The sequence below is a fragment of the Nicrophorus vespilloides genome, unplaced genomic scaffold (assembly GCF_001412225.1).
Source record: "Nicrophorus vespilloides isolate i.1.1-1 unplaced genomic scaffold, Nicve_v1.0, whole genome shotgun sequence".
Classification (NCBI taxonomy): Eukaryota; Metazoa; Arthropoda; class Insecta; order Coleoptera; family Silphidae; genus Nicrophorus; species Nicrophorus vespilloides.
The window spans coordinates 63,219-88,384 of NW_017099940.1; the positions used below are offsets into that span (position 1 = coordinate 63,219).

The 25,166-nt window shown below is 29.9% G+C and overlaps 3 protein-coding genes across 5 annotated transcripts in view; 2 read left to right on the top strand and 1 right to left on the bottom strand.

The window, feature by feature from the left end:
* Nucleotides 1-18,972, top strand: part of LOC108566221 (protein kinase C, brain isozyme) — a 41,107-nt gene extending 22,135 nt beyond the window's left edge. The window contains exons 2-14 of one of the 3 annotated variants that reach the window (XM_017926011.1): nucleotides 1,810-1,841; nucleotides 5,813-5,895; nucleotides 5,966-6,077; nucleotides 14,471-14,599; nucleotides 14,654-14,807; nucleotides 14,869-15,097; nucleotides 15,161-15,292; nucleotides 15,826-15,999; nucleotides 16,087-16,178; nucleotides 16,241-16,442; nucleotides 16,503-16,691; nucleotides 18,559-18,699; nucleotides 18,757-18,972. In XM_017926011.1, coding sequence (XP_017781500.1) covers nucleotides 1,810-1,841; nucleotides 5,813-5,895; nucleotides 5,966-6,077; nucleotides 14,471-14,599; nucleotides 14,654-14,807; nucleotides 14,869-15,097; nucleotides 15,161-15,292; nucleotides 15,826-15,999; nucleotides 16,087-16,178; nucleotides 16,241-16,442; nucleotides 16,503-16,691; nucleotides 18,559-18,699; nucleotides 18,757-18,909 — 1,822 coding nt within the window. In that variant the 3' untranslated portion in view covers nucleotides 18,910-18,972. Of the gene's footprint in view, nucleotides 1-1,809; nucleotides 1,842-5,812; nucleotides 5,896-5,965; nucleotides 6,078-14,470; nucleotides 14,600-14,653; nucleotides 14,808-14,868; nucleotides 15,293-15,825; nucleotides 16,000-16,086; nucleotides 16,179-16,240; nucleotides 16,443-16,502; nucleotides 16,692-18,558; nucleotides 18,700-18,756 lie in introns of those variants that run through there. The other 2 variants (XM_017926010.1, XM_017926012.1) reach the window with 2 other exon arrangements.
* A 4,259-nt stretch (nucleotides 18,973-23,231) lies between these two features.
* Nucleotides 23,232-23,970, top strand: LOC108566213 (prefoldin subunit 1). The gene is made up of 3 exons (XM_017926000.1): nucleotides 23,232-23,380; nucleotides 23,439-23,551; nucleotides 23,612-23,970. Exons 1-3 carry the CDS (start codon nucleotides 23,351-23,353, stop codon nucleotides 23,826-23,828), a joined length of 360 nt encoding a protein of 119 aa, XP_017781489.1. The 5' UTR covers nucleotides 23,232-23,350; the 3' UTR covers nucleotides 23,829-23,970.
* A 312-nt stretch (nucleotides 23,971-24,282) lies between these two features.
* The window catches only part of LOC108566229 (DNA-directed RNA polymerase III subunit RPC1), a gene marked incomplete in the record, with an annotated part of 5,367 nt that continues 4,483 nt past the window's right edge, over nucleotides 24,283-25,166 (bottom strand). Inside the window, 4 exon segments of the mRNA XM_017926025.1 lie at nucleotides 24,283-24,514; nucleotides 24,580-24,748; nucleotides 24,822-25,006; nucleotides 25,072-25,166. The exon segment at nucleotides 25,072-25,166 is cut by the window's right edge and continues 4 nt beyond it. Coding sequence (XP_017781514.1) covers nucleotides 24,317-24,514; nucleotides 24,580-24,748; nucleotides 24,822-25,006; nucleotides 25,072-25,166 — 647 coding nt within the window.

Here is a 25,166-nt window from a genome sequence, read left to right on the forward strand (position 1 = left end):
AGTACGAGTTTTAACTAATTCAGGAATATTTTGTAAAAATTTCAATCGAAAATTATAATAAAAAATAACAATTTTATTCATTGAAATTAAATTAAAATGTGAACTCAGTATAGTACGGTTTGAAAATGTTGCTAGAAAATAAAATTTTTAATCATTAAAATATTGTAATTAAAATGAGACAGAATAAAAAAAATACAGAATATTTCACAATTGCTTTTATCAAAAAAAATATACCAAAAAATAATCATCCAGTATTACGTCTCATCGTCCGGCTTCGATCAGTGCGGATTTACTATAGTCCGGTTTGAAATTTTTGCTAGAAAATGACGATTTTGTTATAATTTGAAAATATGAAATTGTTATTGAAATATTCTAATTAAAATGAGGACAATTTACAGAATATTTCATTTATTTTTCTTTTAAAATAATTCTATGAAATGACAAGTATAATCATTGAAACATTGCAATTAAAGTGAGTATAAGTTTCAACCAATTTACGGAATATTTCCTAAACGTTTCCATCGAAATCTATACTAGAAAATGTCGATTTAACCATTAAAACATTCTTACCGAAGCATTCCAGATGTCGTTCTCCATTAAACCAATATGGATAACGAAGATTGTCTCACTTATAAGTAAAAAGTAAAAAGATAAAAACCGAAAGAAAACGCGAAATTCTAATTAAAAGTAACATATTGAAACAACTATCAGAAAAAGGAACAAAAATGTTTTTATAAAGTTTTTTAATTGCATGTTTCTGGTCTCAATTGCTAAAATATTAACAATGTAAGAAAAATAGAACTAGTAAATAACAGCGCTAAGTAAGAAAAGTTAGAAAACATTACTAATAAAAAATTAAATACTTACAGAAAAAAAAAAATCAAATTATAAATAATAATCATCAAAAAGGATGAAAATATTCAATGGAAAATTAGTAAATTTTACAAATTAAAAAATCGATGAAATATAGAAACAATTCAAAACGATTATAAAAACATATAAATCTATCTAGCTAAAGCACTTAAATTAACTATAATTAATAAAATGATGTTTTGTTAGTGTTTTCAATTGAAAATTGTAGTGAATATGGTGAAAGTAATTTCATGTGTTTGGTTACAATACAAAAGAAAATGTAGAACGATCAATCATAATTTACACATTTCCTATTGCATAACACCAATTTCTATTTCCTCTGACTGTATAAATGAATCAGTTCTCACAATGTTATATAGAATGACTATTCATTTAACAAAGGTTCCTGGTCTCTCAACAATGATTTGCTAAATCAAATTTATTTTACCTTTATTTATTCTTTAAAATTTGCGAAAAATAAGCGAAAATATTTGCGAAAAGATCAATATAATAAATGTATATAAAATTTAAGCTGGATGGGAGATCATAATCATGATTTTGGATAAAAATTATAATTAACAGATGTACTTATGATAATATAAGTAAAGAGATCTGAACAGTTCTCATACTTATACAATAAAACGAGTTGAAATAACTTCAGGTCTATATACTAATATATACTTATACAGAAATACCTCTCATAGTACAGATTCACTATAGTCCGGTTTAGAAATTTCAAGTAAAACTAAGGAAAATTGTAAACAAAATTATTTTTGTATTCATAATTAATCGGTTTATTGATCCATTTAAGTAGTTAAATCTCTTTTAGAGCGGTTTTAAAGTCCTCGATTAGTCCGGTTTCAAACAGTCTGGAAAACAATGAGCCGCACTATGCGAGGTATTGCATCTTATTTAAAAAATGAATAATTTTAATGTTTTCTTTCTTTTTTTTTGCAGGGGTTTTGGAAAGCAAGGATACCAGTGTCAAGGTAATAATAAAGAACTCATCGCTAATCATAATTTCTAGTCTAGTCACCAGAAACAAAAGAAATTTGCTGTGATTTCTTTTATTTTATTGGAATGCTCGATGCACGCGCAAGTTCATATAATTAAACGGACAAATTGGTAGAAATAAAATGAAGAAAGAATGAACAGGAAGAAAAAAAAACGCGACTGCACTTCTTTTTTTTATTATTATTATTTCTAATCTACTTGTACGGACAATTTGTGCGCACTAAGCATGATGCACTAACAATGCTCATTTACACTCAATAAGCAATATATGCAAGTACTGTAACATATTTTTTTTTAACGATGATCATTATTTAAATAACTAGGCCATGCAACTAATAAAAAAAGTATTCATGTGTTTTTAAATATCTCAACAGTTGTTTTTAACTTCTCTTGTATTTATAGACTATTTTTTTTATATCATAATAACTAATAAATAACAAAAGGAGTATTAGAGTATTAATGAAATTCAATTATTAATGTTGTTTTCATGAATAAAATCTTTCTTTTAAAATGAGAGAAAACACGAAAATATCAATTTATTTTTACTTTAAACGTAAGACAAACAGATGCCAAATTGAACGAGCATTGAAATTAAAATAAGAAATAGTATGTAGTTTATTTTTTCTGGGTCAATAAATGTTGATATTATTTAGTGTACATTAGGTGTAAATTTACATTTGAAAACTTGCAAATACAAATATGCAACGTTTCTGTATTAGGTGGATTTAATCCATCAATTTAACTTTAAAAATAATAATATTATTAATCAAGAGAATCCTCATAACTAATATCAATATAACAACTAATACATCATATGGTAATTAAAATATATTGATTAAAATAAAACAAAAAACTAATGAATTTAATTAAATGAAAACCTAAAAATGTCAATTGCTTTGTCGACGATTCGAGGTGAAACCCTATGTCGTAATCAAGCTTAGAAATTGCTGTTAGACATTTCCAATAATGTTACCTAATCAAAATAGGAAAAAAATACTAAAAGAAAATGATTGATTTTAAGAATTTCAATAATTAAATACAACGAAGAACAAAAGGCACTTCAACATAGTGTGACATTTTGTATATTTGTTGCACTAGTTTTGTTTTGTTTAATTTGACAAGTTGGTAAAATGGTAATATTTCATTGCTGAATATACCACAAAAAATAAAAATCCCTATGTCACTTTGACATCTAGACATTTTGTAAACTGTACATAGCAGAGTGCGGATAATCGGTTCCGCCAATATCCCGGACTGTTTGAGGAAAGAAAAATAATTTTGTTGATTTTTTGTAATTTAAACAAAAAACATGAAATTATCAAACCCGACGCTTGTAAAGTAGGAAAAATAGTAAAAAATATGTTTGATTTAAAGAATATAATTAATTAACACAACAAAAAACAAAAGACACTTCAACATAGTGTTAAATTTTGTATATTTGTTGCACTATTTTTTTCAATTTGACAAATTGGTAAAATGATAATATTTCATTGTTAAATGTACCACAAAAAATGAAAATCACTATGTCACTTTGACATGTTGACATTTTGTAAATAACAATACTTTTCAGAGTGTGGATAATAGGTTTAACTGACTGCTTGAAGAAAGAAAAGTATTTTGTTTTATTTTGTTTAATAATTTCAAAAGAAACATGAAATTTTCAAATCAGACGCTTGTAAATCCGCACAGATTGGAGCCGCACTATGCGAGGTATTGTATTTGTTTTACTGATATATTTTTTTATTAATTTGACAAGTTGGTAAAATTATAAAATTTCATTGATAAACGAATATTTTCTGTAATTATATTTTTTTTGTTAATTAATTAATAATTACCATAAAATAAGATCATTCTTTAGTTGAATTTGAATTTATATATATTTTTAATAAATTAATTAAAAAATACCTATGTCACTTTTACTCATTTTTTTAAAATTTGTTAAGTTAGTAAAATGACAAAATGTCGTTGTCAAATATAAATCTCTCAATGATTTGATCATATTCAGACAAATCCAAATAAGATGAAATCTATTAAACTGTTCCATATAAGGTTACAAAATGTCACATGACAAGTACAAAGTAAACGTTGACTGTGTGTAATAAATATATAAAAATAAAGAAATCCCAACGGAAATCACAGTGTCTTAATATTGGATGGAAGTTGCGTTGCGCAAATGTTTATAAACGGTCCAGAAAAAATAAATATAAACCAAACTAGAACAGAACGCCCGCAACAAATCTAAGATGAGAAAATTTCAGACGATCTTATTGCATCCACATGGCAGTAATATCTTCATCTACAATTCTTTTCTTTTTTATTTTCTTCTTTTTGGGTTGGCAACGGTTGGATAACGACACGATTCCAAACGCAAAGTGATGACATATTTCCTCTTAATTCAAATGTATATATTTTGACGCCTCAACATATTTTTGGACAAAATAAAAAATTTGCTATATTAATGGGGACATAACTTTCGCAGATGACTGCGTTTTAAATAGTCATTTCTGTGGAAATCGTTGGTCGTGTCCGAATAAATTCTGTATGACCTTGTTTATTATTTTCAAGCGTTTAATTACAGAATAATTTGAATACTTTTTCGAGAACAATAAGTGTTCGTATTATGCAAATGCATGAGCCTGAGTATTTCTTTGTAGTTTGTAGTTATGAGATTGATTTGCATAATTCACGTTGTAAATGCGCGTCGCCATTTCTGGGAAATACGATACAAACATAAAGATTATTATTTTTAAGTTTTATTATGAATTTTAATAATTACACAGTTTTTTTAACAATTTATTATTAGGATTGCAAATTTTAAATTTACTCAAATTAATATTAATAATTATCAAAAGTAAATGTAAAAAAAAATGGAAACTAAAAGTATTTCCATAATAATGTAATGACAACAATTTCAACTTTATAATTTTTAATAAATTTGTACAAAAAATAGGAAAAAATTGAGAAAACAGCAAGTAAAGAATTGAAATTCTACTAAACAAGTAATGGTATTTTATCAAATAGATTATTGTTTATAAATCTGTACAAAACGTCCTTAATTCTCTCAACTGTCTATAAGTAAATTTTTGAAAATTTTGAAAAAAAAAATAACAACAATAAAATTATTTTGTTTAAGAAACTTTAAGTGAAATTTATTTTAATCAGAAGATCTATAATGATGAAATTAGTGAAATTCAATAAATTGATTGTGCAAAATTCAGAATTTTCGACTTTGGCTGTAAATCGTCATAGCAAATAAATTATTAAAGAAAATGTTAGTTTTAAATTAAACATTTATTATTATATCAGAAATTTGTAAATGTATTATACAAATTTTGTTGTTTTTATTGTCTAAGAAAATGATTATAATTATATTTATTTTATTTTAATTTCAAAGAAGGCTATGTTTTGTTTGCTGTCATTTTTGACAGTAATTGAATTATCAGTAACTATTTGTTTTATGGTGACAGTTTATGTTTATAGCTTAACAAAAAGGAATGTTTTTGTTAATCATAGTTCTTGAAAAAAAGTTTTACAAGCAAATTACACAAAACTGTATGTTTGCAATTAGCAATAAAATATTCTCGAAATTGTTAGATTTTAATTAAAATTTATTATTCAATCAGCAATTCGCAAATGAAAGAGTATTAAAGAAATTTTGTTGTTTTAATTTCAAAGAAGGCTATGTTTTGTATACTGTCACTTTTGACAGTAATTGAATTATTTTTTTTTCGTGACAGTTTGTGTTTTAAACTGAACAAAAAGGGGAGTTTTTGTATAAATAAAACAAAAAATAAAACAGTTGAAAATCTGAATAATAACATGTATTAAGGTTGAAAGTGAGCCGAGCGAGCGCATGTAAACAACAATTGTTGCCTGCTGTTTGGGTATATCTATCTGCATGCAAAACGATTGGAATCTCTTAACGCGGTGTTTGCGTTTGTTACAGTTTGCAGTTTCGTTGTTCACAAGCGTTGCCATGAGTACGTTACGTTCACTTGTCCCGGCGCTGACAAAGGAGCCGACTCCGATGTGAGTATCAATCCCAGGACAAAAAGGACTGCCGTGTCATTATGCATCCGCATCTCTGTTTCCGTTTCAGGACACCCGCACCAAACACAATTTTAAATCCCACACGTACGGATCGCCGACGTTCTGCGACCATTGCGGATCCCTGCTTTACGGCGTTCTGCATCAAGGAAGGAAATGCACAGGTGAGGATGATTCCGGCGCATCAAACTATAAATTTCAACACGCTCTACACTATAAATTCATGCAAAATTGATATACGAGTCTATTGAAGTCATTCAACCATTTCCAAAAGTATAGATATAAAATGATTTATTCTACTATACAATTCTTACAAAATTGGTTACGAAAATGTACTTTTATTTACACACTTACAGTTTTTAATACAGAAAATCTACCTTATTACAATTCATACAAAGTTTATTAAATAAACCATTTAGAAATACAGCAATCCGGACTGTTTGAAACCGGACTAATCGAGCACCAAAAGACTCGTATAAGGAAAAATAACGATAATTTATGTATAAAAATAATAATTTTGTGCACTAATTTCTTTAAACTTATTTTGCGCAATTAAAATTTAATCTGTTTTCAAATTTTCGAACCTGACTATAGTGAATCTTTTTTTTATATAATTTGTTCTAATGAACTAAAGTTACATAAACAAGTAATCTTATTTGAAATGTTGATGGACGTGTAGTTGCAGCAGAAACTATTCGTCGAAATTCTATTATACAACCGGTATGTGTGTGTCCCAGTAAAGCGGTAAATTCAATTGTAAATAATCCACTAAGGTTAATGGATTAGAGCCAGGGTATTAGCCGTCGAAACGAATACAAACTAGATGCTAATGGTAAAAGCAAAATACTTGTTGAACCTTGTTTCTACTCTGGCAAATACAAAGCCAAGTTCAGTGGGCTCAAACGTACGTAATTGGGAAAACGGAATAGAAACGCAGATTCCCCTCACCTTGATTACTACTCACTACTACCTCACATGCAAATTCTATTTCTCAACTCACAATTCCAAATAAATAACTTTGCTTAGTTTAACAGTTTTTTTTAACCCAAATGTTTTCGTCTTAAGATACACTAAAAACTGTAGTTAAATTTTCACAGCACATCTAGATTCTCTCTCAAGACGGGTTTAAAATCACTGTTCTAAATGATAATTACCAAAAATCTACTACTATAGTTTGTTTTCCTATACTTTCAAATTTCCAATTACTTGTATTACTTTATGAATATTAACGATTCCTGCAATACTTACTAAGTAATTGTCTGAAAGTTCTGAAATACACAATCATGTTAGCAAGTTTAAAAGCAAAATCACATAAATAATCTTAATTGTATTAATGTATTTTGATATGTTTTTATAGTAAAATAATTGAATTTCGAAAATTAGGTAAACTAATAAGATTTTGATACTTCATCAAAAATGTTTGCAATTTTAACTATTTCTTAATGTAAAATTTGCTTAAAATATAATATGAATAATACAAATTAAAGAATCTACCTTTTCATTGATTCAAATTAAAGGTATTACTAAATTGCAGAAGGTTTAATCTACATTAATTCATTAAACAATTCACAGTTCAAATTTTAATGCTTTAGGTTTAGTTTACCAAGTTTCAATATTTTATATTTTTAACCCTTTGTTACCTGAACATAGTTCAACAATATTTTCAATGAAAAAATATGTGGTACTTTTTGATAAAGTCAGGAAATTATCAGCTAATATAATACAACATAAAAAAATAACTTATACAGAAGTGACAAGTATTACTTGAATGTAGGTTTATAGTCACTTGGTGTTTCCAATTACAAAACGAATCATTTTTGTATACAATATAAAGATTACATTAAAGTACCAACGAGTATTTAGGTCTTCTGTTTCACGTCTTTTTATAGAAAATATTAAATTACCAAATAAATTCGAAAGCAAATTAAACATGAAAAGGTGCATTATTTATGTTTTAAAAATTTATGTATACGAGCCTTTTCTGTTTGTTATTATTATGCGTAATTATATTTATTGTCGCTTAACATCCAGCGGTTTCAGTTTTCCAGTTTATGACCGTTTTTTTTATTGAGTAAAGCCCAAACGAGAGATGTATTAAATTTCGCAAACTATTTAATAGCCCTCGGATATAAATAATAAACTGCACGTGTGTGGCATCCAGAAGACGCTTTTTCACGTGCAAATGTATTATTTTTTCTTTCTTTTCTTTACGAAAGAGAGAAAAACGAGAGAGGACATGCAGTAGTCGTCTGGTATATCGATTCCCTTAAGAAATTCTGAAGCGACCGGAACTAATAGCGCACATTGTGATCGAGCAATATTCGCTGAAAGAACTTCCCAATTCTGCTCCAATAACTCAAGCTGCTCTCCTCGTTGCGATAGATTATATATAATAATAACTCTGTCAGCTCTGAATGAAAAATACAAATTTGATACAATTGCATTTAAATAATGCATTTCATCTCTTTTCGTGCATTGTATACATTGTTTACACCTTCTTGAATTTATTTAGTTCTCAAAATTTAAGAAACAAAAATTGATACATTTTATTACATGTTTATATTAAGTTTTTTTATACCTTAAAATTTCATCATTCCTTCTTTTTAAGTATTTTCATATTGCTTTATTCTAGTGCTCAGAAAGTATACAAAAAAAATCAACTAAATGAACCAACTTAGTGACGCTTTTGATAATGTAAATTACAATATTTTCTAGTTTTTTTTTATATATATAAAAACATATTTTCTTTTCATATTCAGTCACTATAAAATAACTATTTTTTATCAAAATACAACAATACATTACATAATGCGTAATCGGTTTTGTCAATATCCCGCACTGTTTGAAATCGGACTAATCGAGGACTTTAAAACCGTATAAAAACACAATTTCTATATCAATTTATTAGAATTATTTTTTATTTTTCCAAACTAAAGTTTATTTTTTTCAAACCTTACTATAGTGAATCCTCACTGATCGAAACCGCACTATGTGAGGTATTGTTTTTAATATTTGAGATTATGTAAATGTAATATTTAGATTATATAACTATTTTGTATTCAGATTGACTATAAAACTGATTCACTATAAAATTCAAATTTTGGTCCAAATACATAGATTTTATTTATTTCATCGAAGCGGAATTACATAAAATGCAGAAATCACTTTACATTGTTTATTATTATGGAAATTGATGTATTTTTTAGGGACCGTGAAATCGTTCAGTTCTCGTGAATATTATATTATGCAATTCAATTTAAAATCGATTAAAGGTGACAAAGCGTTCCATTATCCAAGATCGAATGAATGTTCAATACATTCCAATTGCATTACTATACATTATTTGCATGTATATTTATTTATAAAATCGATGAAAAATGTTCAGCTTTATTTGCATCGATATCAAACCATTTTGCATTTGTAATTCGCTACTCAATTTCCAATTTTATTAAAGCAATTTTGCAATAAACACATTTCTATTCAGTTATTTTTCAGTAAATTGAGATTTCAAAAAGAAATAGACAAATTATAAATTCACGAATGGAAAGTAGTATTTGGTAACAATATTCACATTTATTTTTGGAGGCAGATTTAGCACTTTAGGTGTCTCATACGCAATTCAATATGCATACTAGAATTCTAATTCAAATACCTTTTGTGGGCCCTAGAGTTTCGTGGGCCCATTTTAAGATTTTACGTCCCTTTGATTTTAAACTATTCTTTACAGAAATGCTATTGTTTATTTGTTATTTCTATTACACAATAATTAAATTTGACAAAATCTATATTACTTGAGTTAAAAAATTGAATTCACTGAACTCAATTGATACGATATTTCTTTTAATTCCTAATCGATCCTAATTTCTCACTAATTACCATCAACATCTGTATTTTTGTTGAAATGTGGAGATTTCATAAAATTTACATACCTCATACATTTGCGTATCAAAAGTAAAAGCGTACTTTACACAACAGATAGAGAGACTGGAAAGCAATTCATTTCATTATTCTTGTCTCGCAAAAAAAATATATAATAATATACTGTGAATGGTTTGGACCCTCTTCGTATTCATATCGAGAAGAGTACATAAATTTTATACTATCCATCATGCAGAAGCTTTCATCCACTTGTAAAAAAGCTGGCTGCTTTCTTTATGACATTTTTTTCTCAATATTACCAGCGAAATATCTTGAACGAAAAGTCGCATAAGAAAGATATAAAAAAATAAGTTTATATTACTAATGGATATTATATATAGAATAAGACCTCGCATAGTGCGGGTAATCATTTTCGTAAATATTCTGGACTGTTTCTAAACAGGACTAATCGAGGTCTTTAATACAACAAGAGAAAAATCGATCTTTTTTTTTATCAATTAACATTCAGGTCGTTATTCAAACCGTATTATTGTGAATCCGCACTGATCGAAGTCGCAGTATGTGAGGTATTGCTGTATACGTAAACTATATAACATTATTCAATTTTAGCATAGATTTAATTCAAACTTTTAACGGATCTTTAGTATTTCGTACATAAGCGTTTGTTCGACAAACCATGACCATGAATTAATGTGAAACGCAAACCAGCTCATGTTTATTATATAAAATTCTCGGGCGAGACATGAATATTCACTTTATGAAGAGTTTCTTGAAACTAATATTATAATAATATTAAATCTCATGAATTAAATTCCTCGTGTTTTCAATGCTGGAATAATTTGTGAAAATATGCATATTAAGATGAGCCTATATTATACATCTAATTTTACAATAGATTTAACATTTATTAACTTGTTTTTAGACAAGTAAACAAATTATACATAATTATATATCGATTATTTAAAGACATATGCTTATAAAATTATTTACAACACAAATTATTGATTAATAATGTGATTTGTTTGATAAAGAAGCCAAAAGTTTCTAAATACATGATTTTTCTTACTTGGCAACTTACTTAATTATTATATTTGACTTACTACTTAGTAATTTGTGGTTTTTTGATGTTCCTATTATTTCAATTATTATCATATACAATTATATCACAAGTACCTTGAAGTTAAAAAGTATAAGTACCTAACATTCTATGGTAACCATGAAAACGCTTTTTATGCCAAGTGCGTAACCAAATGTATTTGTCTCAAAATAAACGTTTATCATTACTTGAAAAGTTGAACTTTTGCTTTATTTTCTTATCAAAGTGTATCTTCTGCCATCAAGTATAAACGAACCACTTAAAATATTAGTTTTTGTTCCTTCTTTTATTTTTTCGGTTCATCCTCTTCCACGGCCTTGTTTATTTACTTTCTTTCGCTCTACTCGATCTCCTTTGTTTCCATGGCGCTACTTTATTTTTGTTTCTATTGTAAACCAAGTTGTCGTCGCTTCGTTTTCACTTACTATTCGCCGACCCATAGCCTCCTCATCCACTTTTTTTACTTCTTTCAGCATGCTTTCTTCCACTCCGTTTGTTTTCATCGCTTCCTCGTACTTCTTAATATCTCATCCCCGATAGTTTGTTTTTATCCATTAAACTTTCATTCACAACACTTCTACTTTGGAATTCATAAATTGTCCTATCTTTGTCCACTTTCATCCTCTTAATCTAATTCCAACAATGACATAATTATTACTGCGAAATAAGTGTTAACAAAAGTATTTTCTTTATACATTTCTAGTAAATAATGTTTATGTTAACAAAGTTATGAAAAAGGAAACCTTGCTTTTTTTTTGCTACATTTCCAACAATAACAAAATAAGAATTGTTAAGAAAAATATTTTTTACTTCTAACTTCTTAACATCTAAAACTTCAATATTCTTGTTACCAAAAAACATGAAAAGTTGAATTTGGAAGAGAATAATTGCGATTGATTAATGTTGTTAAATTTTTGAAGATGTAGAGCGGAATATGAATGACGGGAACAAATAAAAAATGTTGTTTTAATAATTAAAAATCCGAGTAAAGGAAACAATAACAAGTATTTTACCAGTTTGTATCTTTGTATTACCGCATGCGAGATGCATCCTCCGCGTCTGCTACCACTTCCATTATAGAATCTAGGCCAATATTTCCCAATGCATGTGCAGACACAGCATTCGGAGAGTTTTGCCAGGAAGAAGATAAATCGTGCAAACATTTTCCCTGCAAACAAATTTGAAAGCACCACTCTACACGAAAAAAAAATGTTCGATTTCGCATTCTGTTGTGATGGATTGCGAGAATTTGAAATTTAGATTATCCACAGTTCGACAAACCGTATATTTATTCAATTTCATTCAAGTTAGAAACAAAAATATCTAACAATTTATTAAATAAATTCAACGAATAGTCTTTCCATATACTAAATCTTATAACTATAATGTTATATAATGAAGTGCGTTATCAAATCTTGAAGGTAGATCAAGTTGGTTGGGAACAGCGCGTTGTCCCAATGTTATCAAGGAAATTGATTGTCAACATGGCCGGGCGGCATTCAAGCCTGTTGATATTTGCTGCTTAGATAAGTTTCTCGTTGTGCAATCTATCCACTTGTTATCAAACTGCCAGTTAATTTTCACAACAAATTGAAATATTGAATGTTTCTCGCGAAACGAACGAATAATCGATTATTCAATCACATAATAATAAATTATTAATATTATGATATTTCCTTCATATAGTTTCCTACATTCAAACTTTTCCAATTCAAATGTTCCGCTTAAATTATTAGATGGGACGCAAAGTTCGGTGAATGCGACGGGTATTATAACAAAACACTAAGCCGTAGTAACTTGCGCAATTTGTGCAAAGAAGATGCGATCTTGAATTCCGGCGTTATGAAAGAACTTTACGGTTACCTCCATATTGTTCTCCTGGGATCAATACTCCTCGAATAAAGTTGGGTAGGCAAGAGAGGTTCTTCAGTTGGAGCTGGGGAATTCAAATCATGCAGTTCTGTGATAATAGACGGATTATTTATAACGATGCCTAATCTAGTTTAACTTTATAATGAAGCGAGTAACTTATTTAGCTCAATTAACTGAAGAACTCTAAGTGCCAAATGCTAAATTTTATGAAGATAACTTTGGCGTTTTGCCATTGAAGTTTAATACTGCATACAGATTAGACGTAAAATGAGACCTGAATGTTTATATCCGGTATAACCAGGGATACCAAACATGTATATTAATTGGCTCTGATCCATTGGCAACAAAAATGTTAGAGGATTACCGAATTACCATATGCATCTCACTAAGAAATTGTAGCATATACTAAGCTAGGAAAAATGATAAAATTCACATTATACAATTATCATTGCATCAAGGTATGAGAAAACAGATTTTATTTTTCTTACAGTATTTATTTATTGCATCAGAATTTAACAATTGTTTATGCATTTCAATAACATCATCATGGAACTGTTAACTTATTTATCAAATTCAATTTCATTATTTTTCTTTTCTTCCTAAATCATCTCACATTTGAAGATCTAATTTTCCAATTTTGAGGAGCAAGCAATATACGTGTGCATCTGCTTCTTATAATGTTTGACATACATTTCTTTAATATCATTCAAAACATTAACTTTGTAAACAATCTGCATCTCAGTCATTTTCAACTTTGCCTTTAAGTAATTCGACTCGATTTTAAATATTAACTTTAACTAATTTATAAAAAACATTTTGTCATGATAAACATTTACTTAGATCTTAAACTTAAACCGTAACGAAACTAATTTCGGTTCGACTCTCTGATTTCAAGCAGATCACGTTGCATCTTAAGTCTTTAAAATTAATTTCATAACATGCACATATAAGATGTATCAAGTACCTAATTAAATGTTCTATCTTCGTGGTATTCGGTTTTGCCAAATTTATAATTGACAGTTCCAAATCTGTTGATGGTATTAACTCATTGATGTTCTTGATTAATGCAAAATTTGATAAAGAATCGACAGGCTGTAGTTCAAAATCTGTTACCAAACATAAGTGTGTATGCACTTTCAATAGGATGTATCTGAGAAAGTCCACTAATATTTCAGTTGTTGGATTGAATGTTTCTTCCTTCGAATATTCGTAATCTGAACATACATGCTTAAATGTAACGCAAATGTTATCCATTCTACAACAAAATCATAAAGAAACAATTATTTTTCAAAATGAAAATATCAAGTAAAAAATTTAACATTTAAGAAAAACAGACTACTATAAAAGTTTAACATTATCACTTTCATTGAAATTCTTTATGAGGTTACCTTCCCAAACAAACTGTGCGATTTGTTGTTAATGATAATCAATAGAAGTTGAATATATTATTTTATACTTACAATTTATTTAACTTTATATGTTTTGTATAGAATTGAATATAAAATTAAAAATAAATATGAAAAATACAATCAATTTTGCTTGATTTATAGATGTGTGTGTATGTCGAGAAAGATTGCTATTGCAAGACAATAATGAATGAGATGTACTCGATATGTTCATTATGATTACTACTGGAAATGTGCATGTTTAGATGACAACGTTTGCCATTGTTTGCCATTAACTAGATGAATTTCTAATGGATTTGTGCAGCTTGCGATATGAATGTTCATAAGCGATGCGAGGAAACAGTACCTAATCTATGCGGATGCGATCATACGGAGCGCAGGGGACGCATGCAATTGAAAATTTCGTGCACCGGAAGCAAACTGACCGTCGAAGGTAAAATTCACCATTGGTTCGTTCGCATCAAAATCCGCTTTTCTTTTTAAATAGTTTGCCAGGGCAGAAATCTGATCCCGATGGATCCGAACGGTTCCAGCGATCCGTACGTCAAGCTAAAACTGATCCCCGATTCCGACAACGTCAAGAAGAAAACGAAGACGATCCGCTCCTCGCTGAACCCGGTCTGGAACGAAACGCTAGTGTTGTAAGTCCGCAAAGACTTGTTTTAATCCTGACGATGTTAAGCGCATTCGTTGTATGTACAGCGATTTGAAGGCCGAGGACAAAGACCGGAGGCTGCTCATCGAGATCTGGGATTGGGACAGGACATCGCGTAATGACTTCATGGGATCTCTGTCCTTCGGCATTTCTGAACTGCTGAAAGCTCCTGCCGATGGATGGTTTAAGTTGTTGACGCAGGAGGAGGGCGAATTCTACAATGTTCCCGTTCCGGAGGAGGGCGTAGATTTAGCACAAATAAAAACCGCAATGCGGGTAAATTTCACCGACATTTTTCGTCGTTCTCCACCCGGTATGATTTGTTTTCTTTTGTTGCAGAAGACATCCATATCGAAGAAGCCTTCGATCACCGTGGACAAAGACGTTCCGCATAATATGGGCAAGAAGGACGTCATTAGGGCCACGGACTTTAACTTCTTGATGGTCCTCGGAAAGGGCTCTTTCGGAAAAGTAATTATGTGATATGTCTTGACGATTGATTCACTCTAACTCACATTTAGAGCAAATAGCGAATGGAAAGCATTTGTGTGTAATTCGAGCTATGCAAGGCTGCGGCTCTCTTTGCTGAATCAATAGCAACGATATAGTAATCACTTAATTTCGATTATTTTCCATCTCCAATTACTTTACTCTTATACATTACTAATTGCAATTAATCCAAAATATGCTTATACAAAGTATCCAAAATTAAGTGACATCAAATTCAAGAATTTAAATCAATATCGTTTAATAAATGGAGAGTTTTAATTGCAATTAAAAATCAAGTATGGGAACATTCCAGCATTTTTCTAATTCATATCGTTTGAAACTATTTTCTTTCAAAGTTCTAAATTGATATTATAAATATTATATTTCGACATTACGTGTTTAATGTCTTACTTCCTCAAGGTTCTTCATTGCGGTTTGTTCACGCTGATTACTGTGAAGTTAATGGTCGTTTCTTTTATTTAATGGTTTTTGCTATGTAATCTATATGTTTGTAGGTGATGCTGGCAGAGCGGAAAGGAACGGACGAGCTGTACGCAATAAAAATCCTAAAGAAGGATATCATAATACAAGACGACGACGTGGAGTGCACCATGGTTGAGAAACGGGTTTTGGCTCTCTCGAATAAACCACCTTTCCTGGTGCAACTGCACTCGTGTTTCCAAACAATGGTAACTTAGCTATACATAATCTTGACCCTTCTTCTTGCACTCTCCGCAAGACGCATTCTTCTGATCTGATCTCCTGTTTTCCCGCAGGATCGTCTTTATTTCGTCATGGAATACGTGAACGGCGGAGATCTCATGTTCCAAATCCAGCAGTGCGGCAAGTTTAAAGAACCTGTTGCTGTGTACGGCCCTCACGACGATGCGTTTTCGTAAATTTGCAATTGTTTCCATTTCTTTTTTCTAGCTTTTACTCGGCCGAAATCGCCATAGGTCTGTTCTATTTGCATACAAGAGGCATAGTCTACAGAGATCTCAAATTAGACAATGTGCTGTTGGATCAAGACGGTCACATAAAGATTGCTGATTTCGGTATGTGTAAAGAGGGTATTACAGGCGACAAAACTACAAAAACATTTTGTGGAACGCCTGATTACATAGCACCTGAGGTCATTTGCAAATGCCGTTTTTATTGAAACGCGCCACTAAATTTGGTCATCCGATTGCAGATCATCTTGTACCAGCCGTACGGAAAGTCGGTGGATTGGTGGGCTTACGGTGTTCTGCTGTATGAAATGTTGGTCGGACAGCCGCCTTTCGATGGCGAAGATGAGGAAGAATTGTTCGCAGCGATTACAGATCATAACGTCAGTTATCCCAAGGGTTTGTCAAAGGAAGCAAAAGATGTCTGCAAAGGCGTAAGTATTATATATTTTCTATTTATTTTCTAAACAACAATGCGAAAACACATTAATCAGTTGATCCACATATTCTCAAAGTAAATCATATTTTGGAAAAGCACGTTTTGCGGCTTCACTAACTATCAAACTAGATTGAACGATACATCTGGCGATGAGATCGTTTCTAAATAATCCGCTTATTTCGATGCTCGCAGCATAAAGTCACAACTCTTGTTGAAATATCTGCTCGTGTATTGAGCTCGATACCTTTGCATTAATAAGTTTAATTAGGTCAGGATGCGCCGAAGGGCGAGGATGGCGCGCGACACCCGAAATTAACGCCCGTCAATTCCGTTTAGAAGCGAACGTTAAACATTAATTGCCGCCTCCAACTGACAAGTCTGATTAGTTCAGACTTGTTCGGAACAAAGTTATGGATCTGTGCACACAAATCGTGCTTTGTTTGGTTCTCACGTAGTCGATCACTGCAGAATTTAATACAGTTTTCTTATCAATTTCAAAGAGTTAAGTCTCTTATATCAGTCCAGAATTTTTTAGTTTGTAGAATCGGAAAAGATAGTAAAATCTATATTTAGAAAAATCAACTATAATATTTTCATCTCTAACTACAATTTTTAAAATATTAGAGAAAATTCATGATTACAAAAATATTTACCAATGAAGAAACAATTAGAAAAGTTCACGAAATATTCTTTATAAGAAATACAAGAAATAAATACCAAACTTTGTAGACATCTCATATGACTTTGCATAAATTATTTTGTATTATCATTTTAAAATGAGAAGAAAACTTAATAATGTCAAATTGGTATAACCATTTCCCACCAATAATTTAAATTAATTTGGATGAACACAAAAGAAATAAAGTTAAAAATTAACAATTAAAATGTACTTTTTTTTAACAAAATATTACGTTGATTTCTTACAGTTCATATAGTATTTTTATATTCATATTTACTAATGAACTAAACTGAAGAATTCTTAAAGACTACTTTAATTGATGGATATCTATTTGTTTCTTGTACTATTTGACTCTAATCTTCTCATAATCAAAATGTTGAAACCCAATTGATTATCCCAATGGATAATTTTACTCATTTATGAACGTTTTTTTAAATATAAATTCATAAGTGGAGTAGAATTTGATCTTGTCAAAACCATAGCGTCGATTATCAGGGTTTGCAGTAAATAAATTTATATTCTCACGAATTTCATTGATTACTTCTGGTTAAATGTATTACTCATTTACGAACGTTTTTGAAATATAACTTCAGAAGTTTTGCAAAGAGGATTAGAATTTGACTTTAATCTTCTCAGAATCATAGCTTGACTTTTTTACAACTGTAAAATTTTTATAATTATTCGTTTTTCCATGTAATAAAGTGAAAATTCGAATAGAAACTTTAGACGTTTAAGAAATATCTATAAAGTATTGATTAAAACATAAAAACAAGTATCATTAATTCCCAAAGTACTATTATTATAATGGCACTTCTATATTTTTTTTCGTGGAAACGTAATTTAATCAATACTAGGCCAAGGCAATGAGCGCCTACCCTATTTCACTTACGACTTATAGAACTCGTAAATCCTCCTTTTCTAATCCACTTATTATTCCATATTCCGTCGAATTTTCCGCAGCTCTAGCGTAAATCCCTCTATTCCATCAAAACGTAATTTTCCATACAATCCCCTTATCTCTTTTCACGCAACGTTAAACTTTTTAACAGCTTTTTTCTATATACTTTCAATAACTTTTTTTTTATTTCTAGTTGTTAACAAATAATGTTTCTTTAATATTCAATAACTTTCAGTTTTGCATTAATTTATAAATATATTATGTGGAATATGTGTTCTGCTCTAGTTATTAACAAAGAATCCCACTAAGCGTTTGGGGTGCGGAGGTCACGGTGAAGAGGACGTGCGAGGTCACGCGTTCTTCAGAAGAATCGATTGGGCGAAAATAGAGAATCGCGAGGTTCAGCCACCATTCAAACCGAAGATCGTAAGCGAATCCGAATCCGCAAATTTCCAAATCTAACACCTAATTTTACCCTTACAGAAACATCGCAAAGACGTGAGCAACTTCGACAAGCAGTTCACATCCGAAAAGACGGACCTGACGCCCACAGATAAACTGTTCATGATGAATTTAGATCAAACCGAATTCATGGGCTTCTCATTTCTCAACCCGGAATTCATCCAACACATCTAAAAGGACTCTCTCCCAACCAACACACTACACATTACTACTGTTTTATTATATATTATTATTTTTTTGTTAAGAATTATCGATTTTTTTACACACACACACACTCAACCACGAGCATACTAAACATACCTCGTTTTAAGTGTACTACCTTTTCCCACGTATTTCTTTACGGAAACTGGTAGACTTTGATTATAATTTAATCTCGTTCCATCGTAATTATTATTTAAACACGTTTTTAAGTGTTTATTATTTACGTTATTGTTGAAATGCGAAGATTCCTTCGCGTATTTTTTAGTAAAAATTAAGTTCTCCGATTAGGAACCAAAAAAAACGATGAAGAAGAAGTGGAAGGATGAAGGAAAAGTAGTTTTAACAATAATAGTAATTATCCGATTCTTCGGTGTAGCGATGAAATTTTAGCGGTCGACCGTGTAAAACAAGAATCATGTATATGTAATGATGTAGACTTTAGTTAATGATTTCTTCCAACTAAATTCTATTTTTCTATACTATGCTATATAACAAAAAAAAAATGATGATTGTAAACCAAAAAGAAAAGAACAAAAACTTATTACGCGCTTCAGAATTTGCGGGTGCAAATTCGTGTTGTCTTTATTGCAGATGTATGTTTATTGTGTAAACAACATCCGATTAGACTATTAATACCGAAACCAAAGAAACGTGTTACTTATGAACAGCAACAACAACAACAACAAAAAGATGATATGTGTAATTATTTTTAAGTGCGTTACGCGTTTATTCGTTTACGGAGTGTTTCCAAATGGATTTCGAGCGCGTCGATACAAATTAAACAATAAAAAAACGCTAAATCGATTTAATGATTTCGCATTTATCAATGAATTAACAATATGCACACAAAATCCGAAAATTGAAGCAAAAAATCAGTATAATTCTAATTGGATTGTATTTCTATCAAGTACTTTTTTAACTGTCATCTGAATTTTACGTCAAGTAAACTTTAGGTTAGGTTCGAAGGTAAAAATAACAATCTTGTGATTAAACTAACCATTAAATATTCTTATGTGTCAAATTTAATGCCAAATATTGGCGTTTGTTATTATTGTTATTTTTTAAATGTTTTGTCACTTTGACGTTTATGGTCCAAATCTTAAAGCCGCGCGCAACGATAACTTTATTCATTTTCTGTTGTTCCGTGGCGATTTTTACTTATTACGATTTTAAAATATTCCATAAATATAGTATTAGATCAAGTTAGTTAGTGTTTAAATTGAATTTAAAAGTATATGAATATGATAAGTCAAATAGACAGTTGAAGTAATTACCAAAAAAAAAAATGAAAAACAATACTTAGAAGTGCAAGTTAGAGCTATCATTGATACGAATTTTGTGCAAGAACATAGTTTAGAATGATTATAAATGTTTTGAAAAGTTGTAATAATAATAATAATTTTAGTGCAAATTTCATTTTTTTAGGAGTGTTCATCCATTTTAGAATTATATAACGATATTGATAAGCTTTCTTACTCTTAATCCTCTCCGAGAATCTATGAACAACTCTGTATGTTGGAAACACTCTGTAGATGTTTCGATATATTCAAATATATAAATACATTGTAATATGCATTTCTATTCTATTTTACAAGTATTTAACAGTATAAAAGCAAATGATCAAAGTTAGATCCAATTTAACAATATACCAAATACTTTTAATATATATACACACACATATAAAAATACTTATATTCTTTGATTCTAACACAATGGTACTACTACTACTTCTATTTTATTATACTGTACGTCTTTACATCGCAGAGGTGTGCAAATTGTAAATTTAAACAATTCTTCGAATTATCAATCAATACCATTTTTTTTATATAGTTTGCGCTCCTCTGGCGCAATGAATATGTCATTTTTATTTTATTTTCATATTGAAAATGAAATCAATAATTCAAATACGAAATCGGGTCAGATGAAACGAATCTAAAAAATTATGAAATTAAACGTAATTCGCATATTCGAGACTGAAAGAATGTTCATTAAATAATTTATTTAAAAAAAAAACGATAATAATATATGATTGAAAGGACTTCAAAATGAAATATACGTGTTTTGCAAACATATCAATTAAATTAAATAAAATAAAACTGACATTCTACATTTTGTTCCCCCCGTTGCCTATGGAAACGTTTTTTTTTAATCTTCCATCGTGTATTACTTGGATATCTCCAATAAAATACTTAGTTTAGTTATATATATATAAATACTTATATATGTATCCAATCTAATGATAAAAATGATTCACGTGCAGAATGTGACGTACGTAAATGATTTCGTGTATATTCCTTTTTCGTTTTTCCTTTCTTTTTCCTCTTTGTTTGTATTTAACGTACGTTGCATGTTTCTCGCAATATGCTATATCCCATAAAGAAAGTGTTTGTAAAAGAAAATAATAAGTAACTAGCTGATCAACAACAAACAACTTATATTAATAATATTAATAAAAAAAATATATATTGCATCATAGACAATCTTTTCATAAATATATTATTACTTGTATAAATATTTAAGAATATTCTAATCTATTTACGGTAGTTTCTTTGAAGTGTTCAATATTCCCGAATTTATGTGTATTCCTCCATTCGATTTACGACTCTTTTTTTTTCGTTTTTAATTTTTTTTTTGTTGACTTTGTAATATTATATAACGTTACACGTTTCTCAGTGCTAATAATATACAATTATGAATCTTTACTCGACTTTTAATTACCTATTTTGTTCATTCCATTCAATTTTCAATCATAAACATCATTGCAAAAAAAGTCAATAGGATTTTCTTAAAAAAAGATTGTAGTTTTGTCTTTAATTTACGTATTTGATGGCTTAATTAGCACGAATGGTAATCGATTAATTTAAAAAAACGTGAAGGTTTTGCAGCAAATTGAAAAAAATAGGTAAGTAAATGGTTATATTCATATATATTAGAAAATTTTAATTTACTGTTTTAAAGAATAATTATTTTGCTTTCGTTTGATATAAAATACGTTAGTTTTGGTCAATTAATAAGAAAGTTGTTAAGCTTTAATGCGTTCATGATTCTTTACTAGCAGTTTTCATTTGCAAATAGTGAAAACCTTAACTGCTGAAAGTGACCAAAAATATTACTTTATTAAGAAGATGGATAAAAACTATGAACCCTGTAGCACCCATGATTCATACATGGTCCTTAGAGACTACAAAACATTTCTGAATGCTAGATGCGTTGAAAATACTGGAAGAACTAAAATGCTAATTTTTATCAAATCCTCAAAAAGAGACTAAAAGCATTTTATATAACTATCAATCTATATTTTTAATTATTTTAATCTCTCTATATTTTACTTCAACATTTATGTTCAACATTCTTCTAGAAATGTTTAGGAAAATACAGATCATTTCCGAAAACTATACCAAAGTTTGATAATTAATTGTGAGCAAGTTATAGTAGCTACAAGCCTGTATTTATTTTAATCTCTGTATATTTAGTACATCAATATTAGCCATAAATACAAGCCATTTTCAAAGACGTTATTTTCCCCAATTCATATCTGAAATACAAAAGTTTATAATCAATTATGAAGACACCATTGCAGCTACATATTAAAATTTAAGCTCATTTTAATCCGTGTATATTCAAGATCAACATTCATGTATAATATTCTTCTGGGAGCTCATGTTTACGAAAATACAGACCATTATCTAAGACGTTGTTTTCCTATTTGTCTATCAAATTTTGTATGTATGTTTGGTTGCCTATACTTTAGGCGAATAATAAATATTCCCTTTTATAACAAGTGGCGCCATCTATAAGCAATAATGTAAAGGTTGTAGTTCAGCCATTTTGACACTGCACAAAATCCACTTCCTAACGTTAATGTGTTTGTTTATTAAAATTAGAACGTTATCAAGGAAATGGATTTCATGCAGCGCCAAAATGCTGAAATTACAACATTTCATTTTAATTTTAATTTCATTCTCAATCCAATTTAGCAACACAATTAAAGCAGAATACCTCACCTTTTCAAGGAAACTATTGGATTTTCTTGAAAATCGCTGTTTCGTTGAGATCCGACGAGTTTTCACGTTTTCAAACTTTCATATGGATCTTTTGAATCCAATCTATCTATTATAGTTTCTTAGAAAAAAAAAATTGATGTGAATTGCAGCCAAATGTAATTTGTTCTTATAATTGAATTAAAATATTGTTTATGTGGGCGTATGAAAAACAAAATTTTGAAGTCAAGAAACTTTCTAATTTCGAATCGTGCATCATCGCAAGGCAACCGGAACATCCCGAAGATTGCCATAGACTCTTTCGGACAATGATTCATGAGTTGCCGCAAATGCGTTGAACTTCATTGCAGTATTTCAAGAAATAACCTTAAATTAACTTATTTGGATAACCAATATATTACAAAAGAAATAAAATGTCTAAAGTCGATCTGGAATTGAAGAAGGTGAGAAATTCTATTAGAATTCACTTTGTATAGGTAATTGAAATGTGTGGTTTTGCAGGCGTTCGGCGAGCTCCAGCAGAAATACGTTGAAACGTCGCAAAAGTTAAAATTATCCGACTTACAAATAGATACTTTGAGGAGAGCGAAACAGCACGCATCGATCACCGAGAGGTAAGCACGTCATCCCCATATTTCCAGCATCCTCTATTGATTTATCCAATTACTTTTCAGGGAATTGTCCACTTTAGACTCAAAGACTGTGATGTATGAAGCAGTTGGTCGTATGTTCATACTGACATCATCTGATGATGTCAAGAGCAACCTGAAGAAGAAGCAGGATAGTGCTGAGGAGAAGATTAAGAATCTGGAAAACAACAAGGCATACCTGGAGAGGAACCTGAAAGAGGCTGAGAACAATATCAGAGAAATGGTGCAGCACCGCAAGTGAACAATGATTTAGGACAGTTAATTTATTTGATTGTTTATTAACATCTATACAAACTCATCTTTTTTTCTTATTCTCAAATTGAACACTAATATCATATATTAGAAGTTGTGTATATTAATAAATAATTACTTATACTAAAAAATAATAATGCACATGTGTTTTAGATTATATACAGAACAAGTCCACTGGGACTAACAACAACATTTAAATAAACATCTTCATACTACATCTTTTTATTACTTTACATTACATTAATTGATCAAAACTCTTCAAAAAAAATTATCTGAAGAACACTGGAGCAAAAAGGGTAATTGGTAATCCCAATTACAAAGTTATTTTTAGATGATAATATCAAGTTATTGATCTTTAAAATATATTATTTTTCTTATATAAATTAATTAGGACAGATTTTTTTTTAATAATAATAATAATATATTTAACATTTGATACACGTTTAAAATAACGATAAAATATGAATTCAATAAATATTAGCTGCAAGCTGTCTCGAATAACAGAGGCAAAGATTCCGGTTTCTCGTCGACTTCCTGTGGTTTGTGCAGCAACTTGAATATACCTGTTCCGATCGGTGCCGGCATTCCCATGATGATATTCTCTGAAACGCCGCTGATCTTGTCCGTTTGACCGTAGTAGGCAGCATCGAAAAGATGATCAGCGGTTTTCTCGAACTAAAAATAAACACACACACACATGTCTTCCGTTTACCATAAAAATTCAAAAACCATATACTCACCGATGCCAAATTCAGCACACTCTGTTTCATTTTGGCCAATCCGTGTCTGGTTATACCCAACACTTCTCCGGTGTGCGTCATTTGTGCGGCCAATAACATAATGTGTCTGTAATCCACGCTCATTCCGTGATTTTCCATTACCATTTTGATTTCGGTCATGATAGTTTGTCTGCAATCAAAATAAAATAATTAATATCAAATTATTAACAATTATAATTTAAGTAAGTGAAAACTAAACGTACCTAGCGGCTTCAATACCCAAAGTATTATAAACTTCAATTATATTGTTGGAGAATGTTTTACGTCCATCCACGCCGTAAGTGGCAATGACATCTCTCAAATTGTCACCTTCTACGCACAAATTGTAAGAAGATTCACCTCCTTTGTCTTGCCTAGCTATAACCGCTCTGTTGACTGTTGGAAGACCCTACATACATAAACATATTATAAATTATCTCTATCTACTGCGGGTATAAAGCTAGGAAATAATACCTTGACTACAACTGCTGGAATCATATCTTTCAATTCGTGCATGTTGAAATTAAGCCTAGACGCGTGTTTCGAGCGGTTCGGATGGACGGTTATAA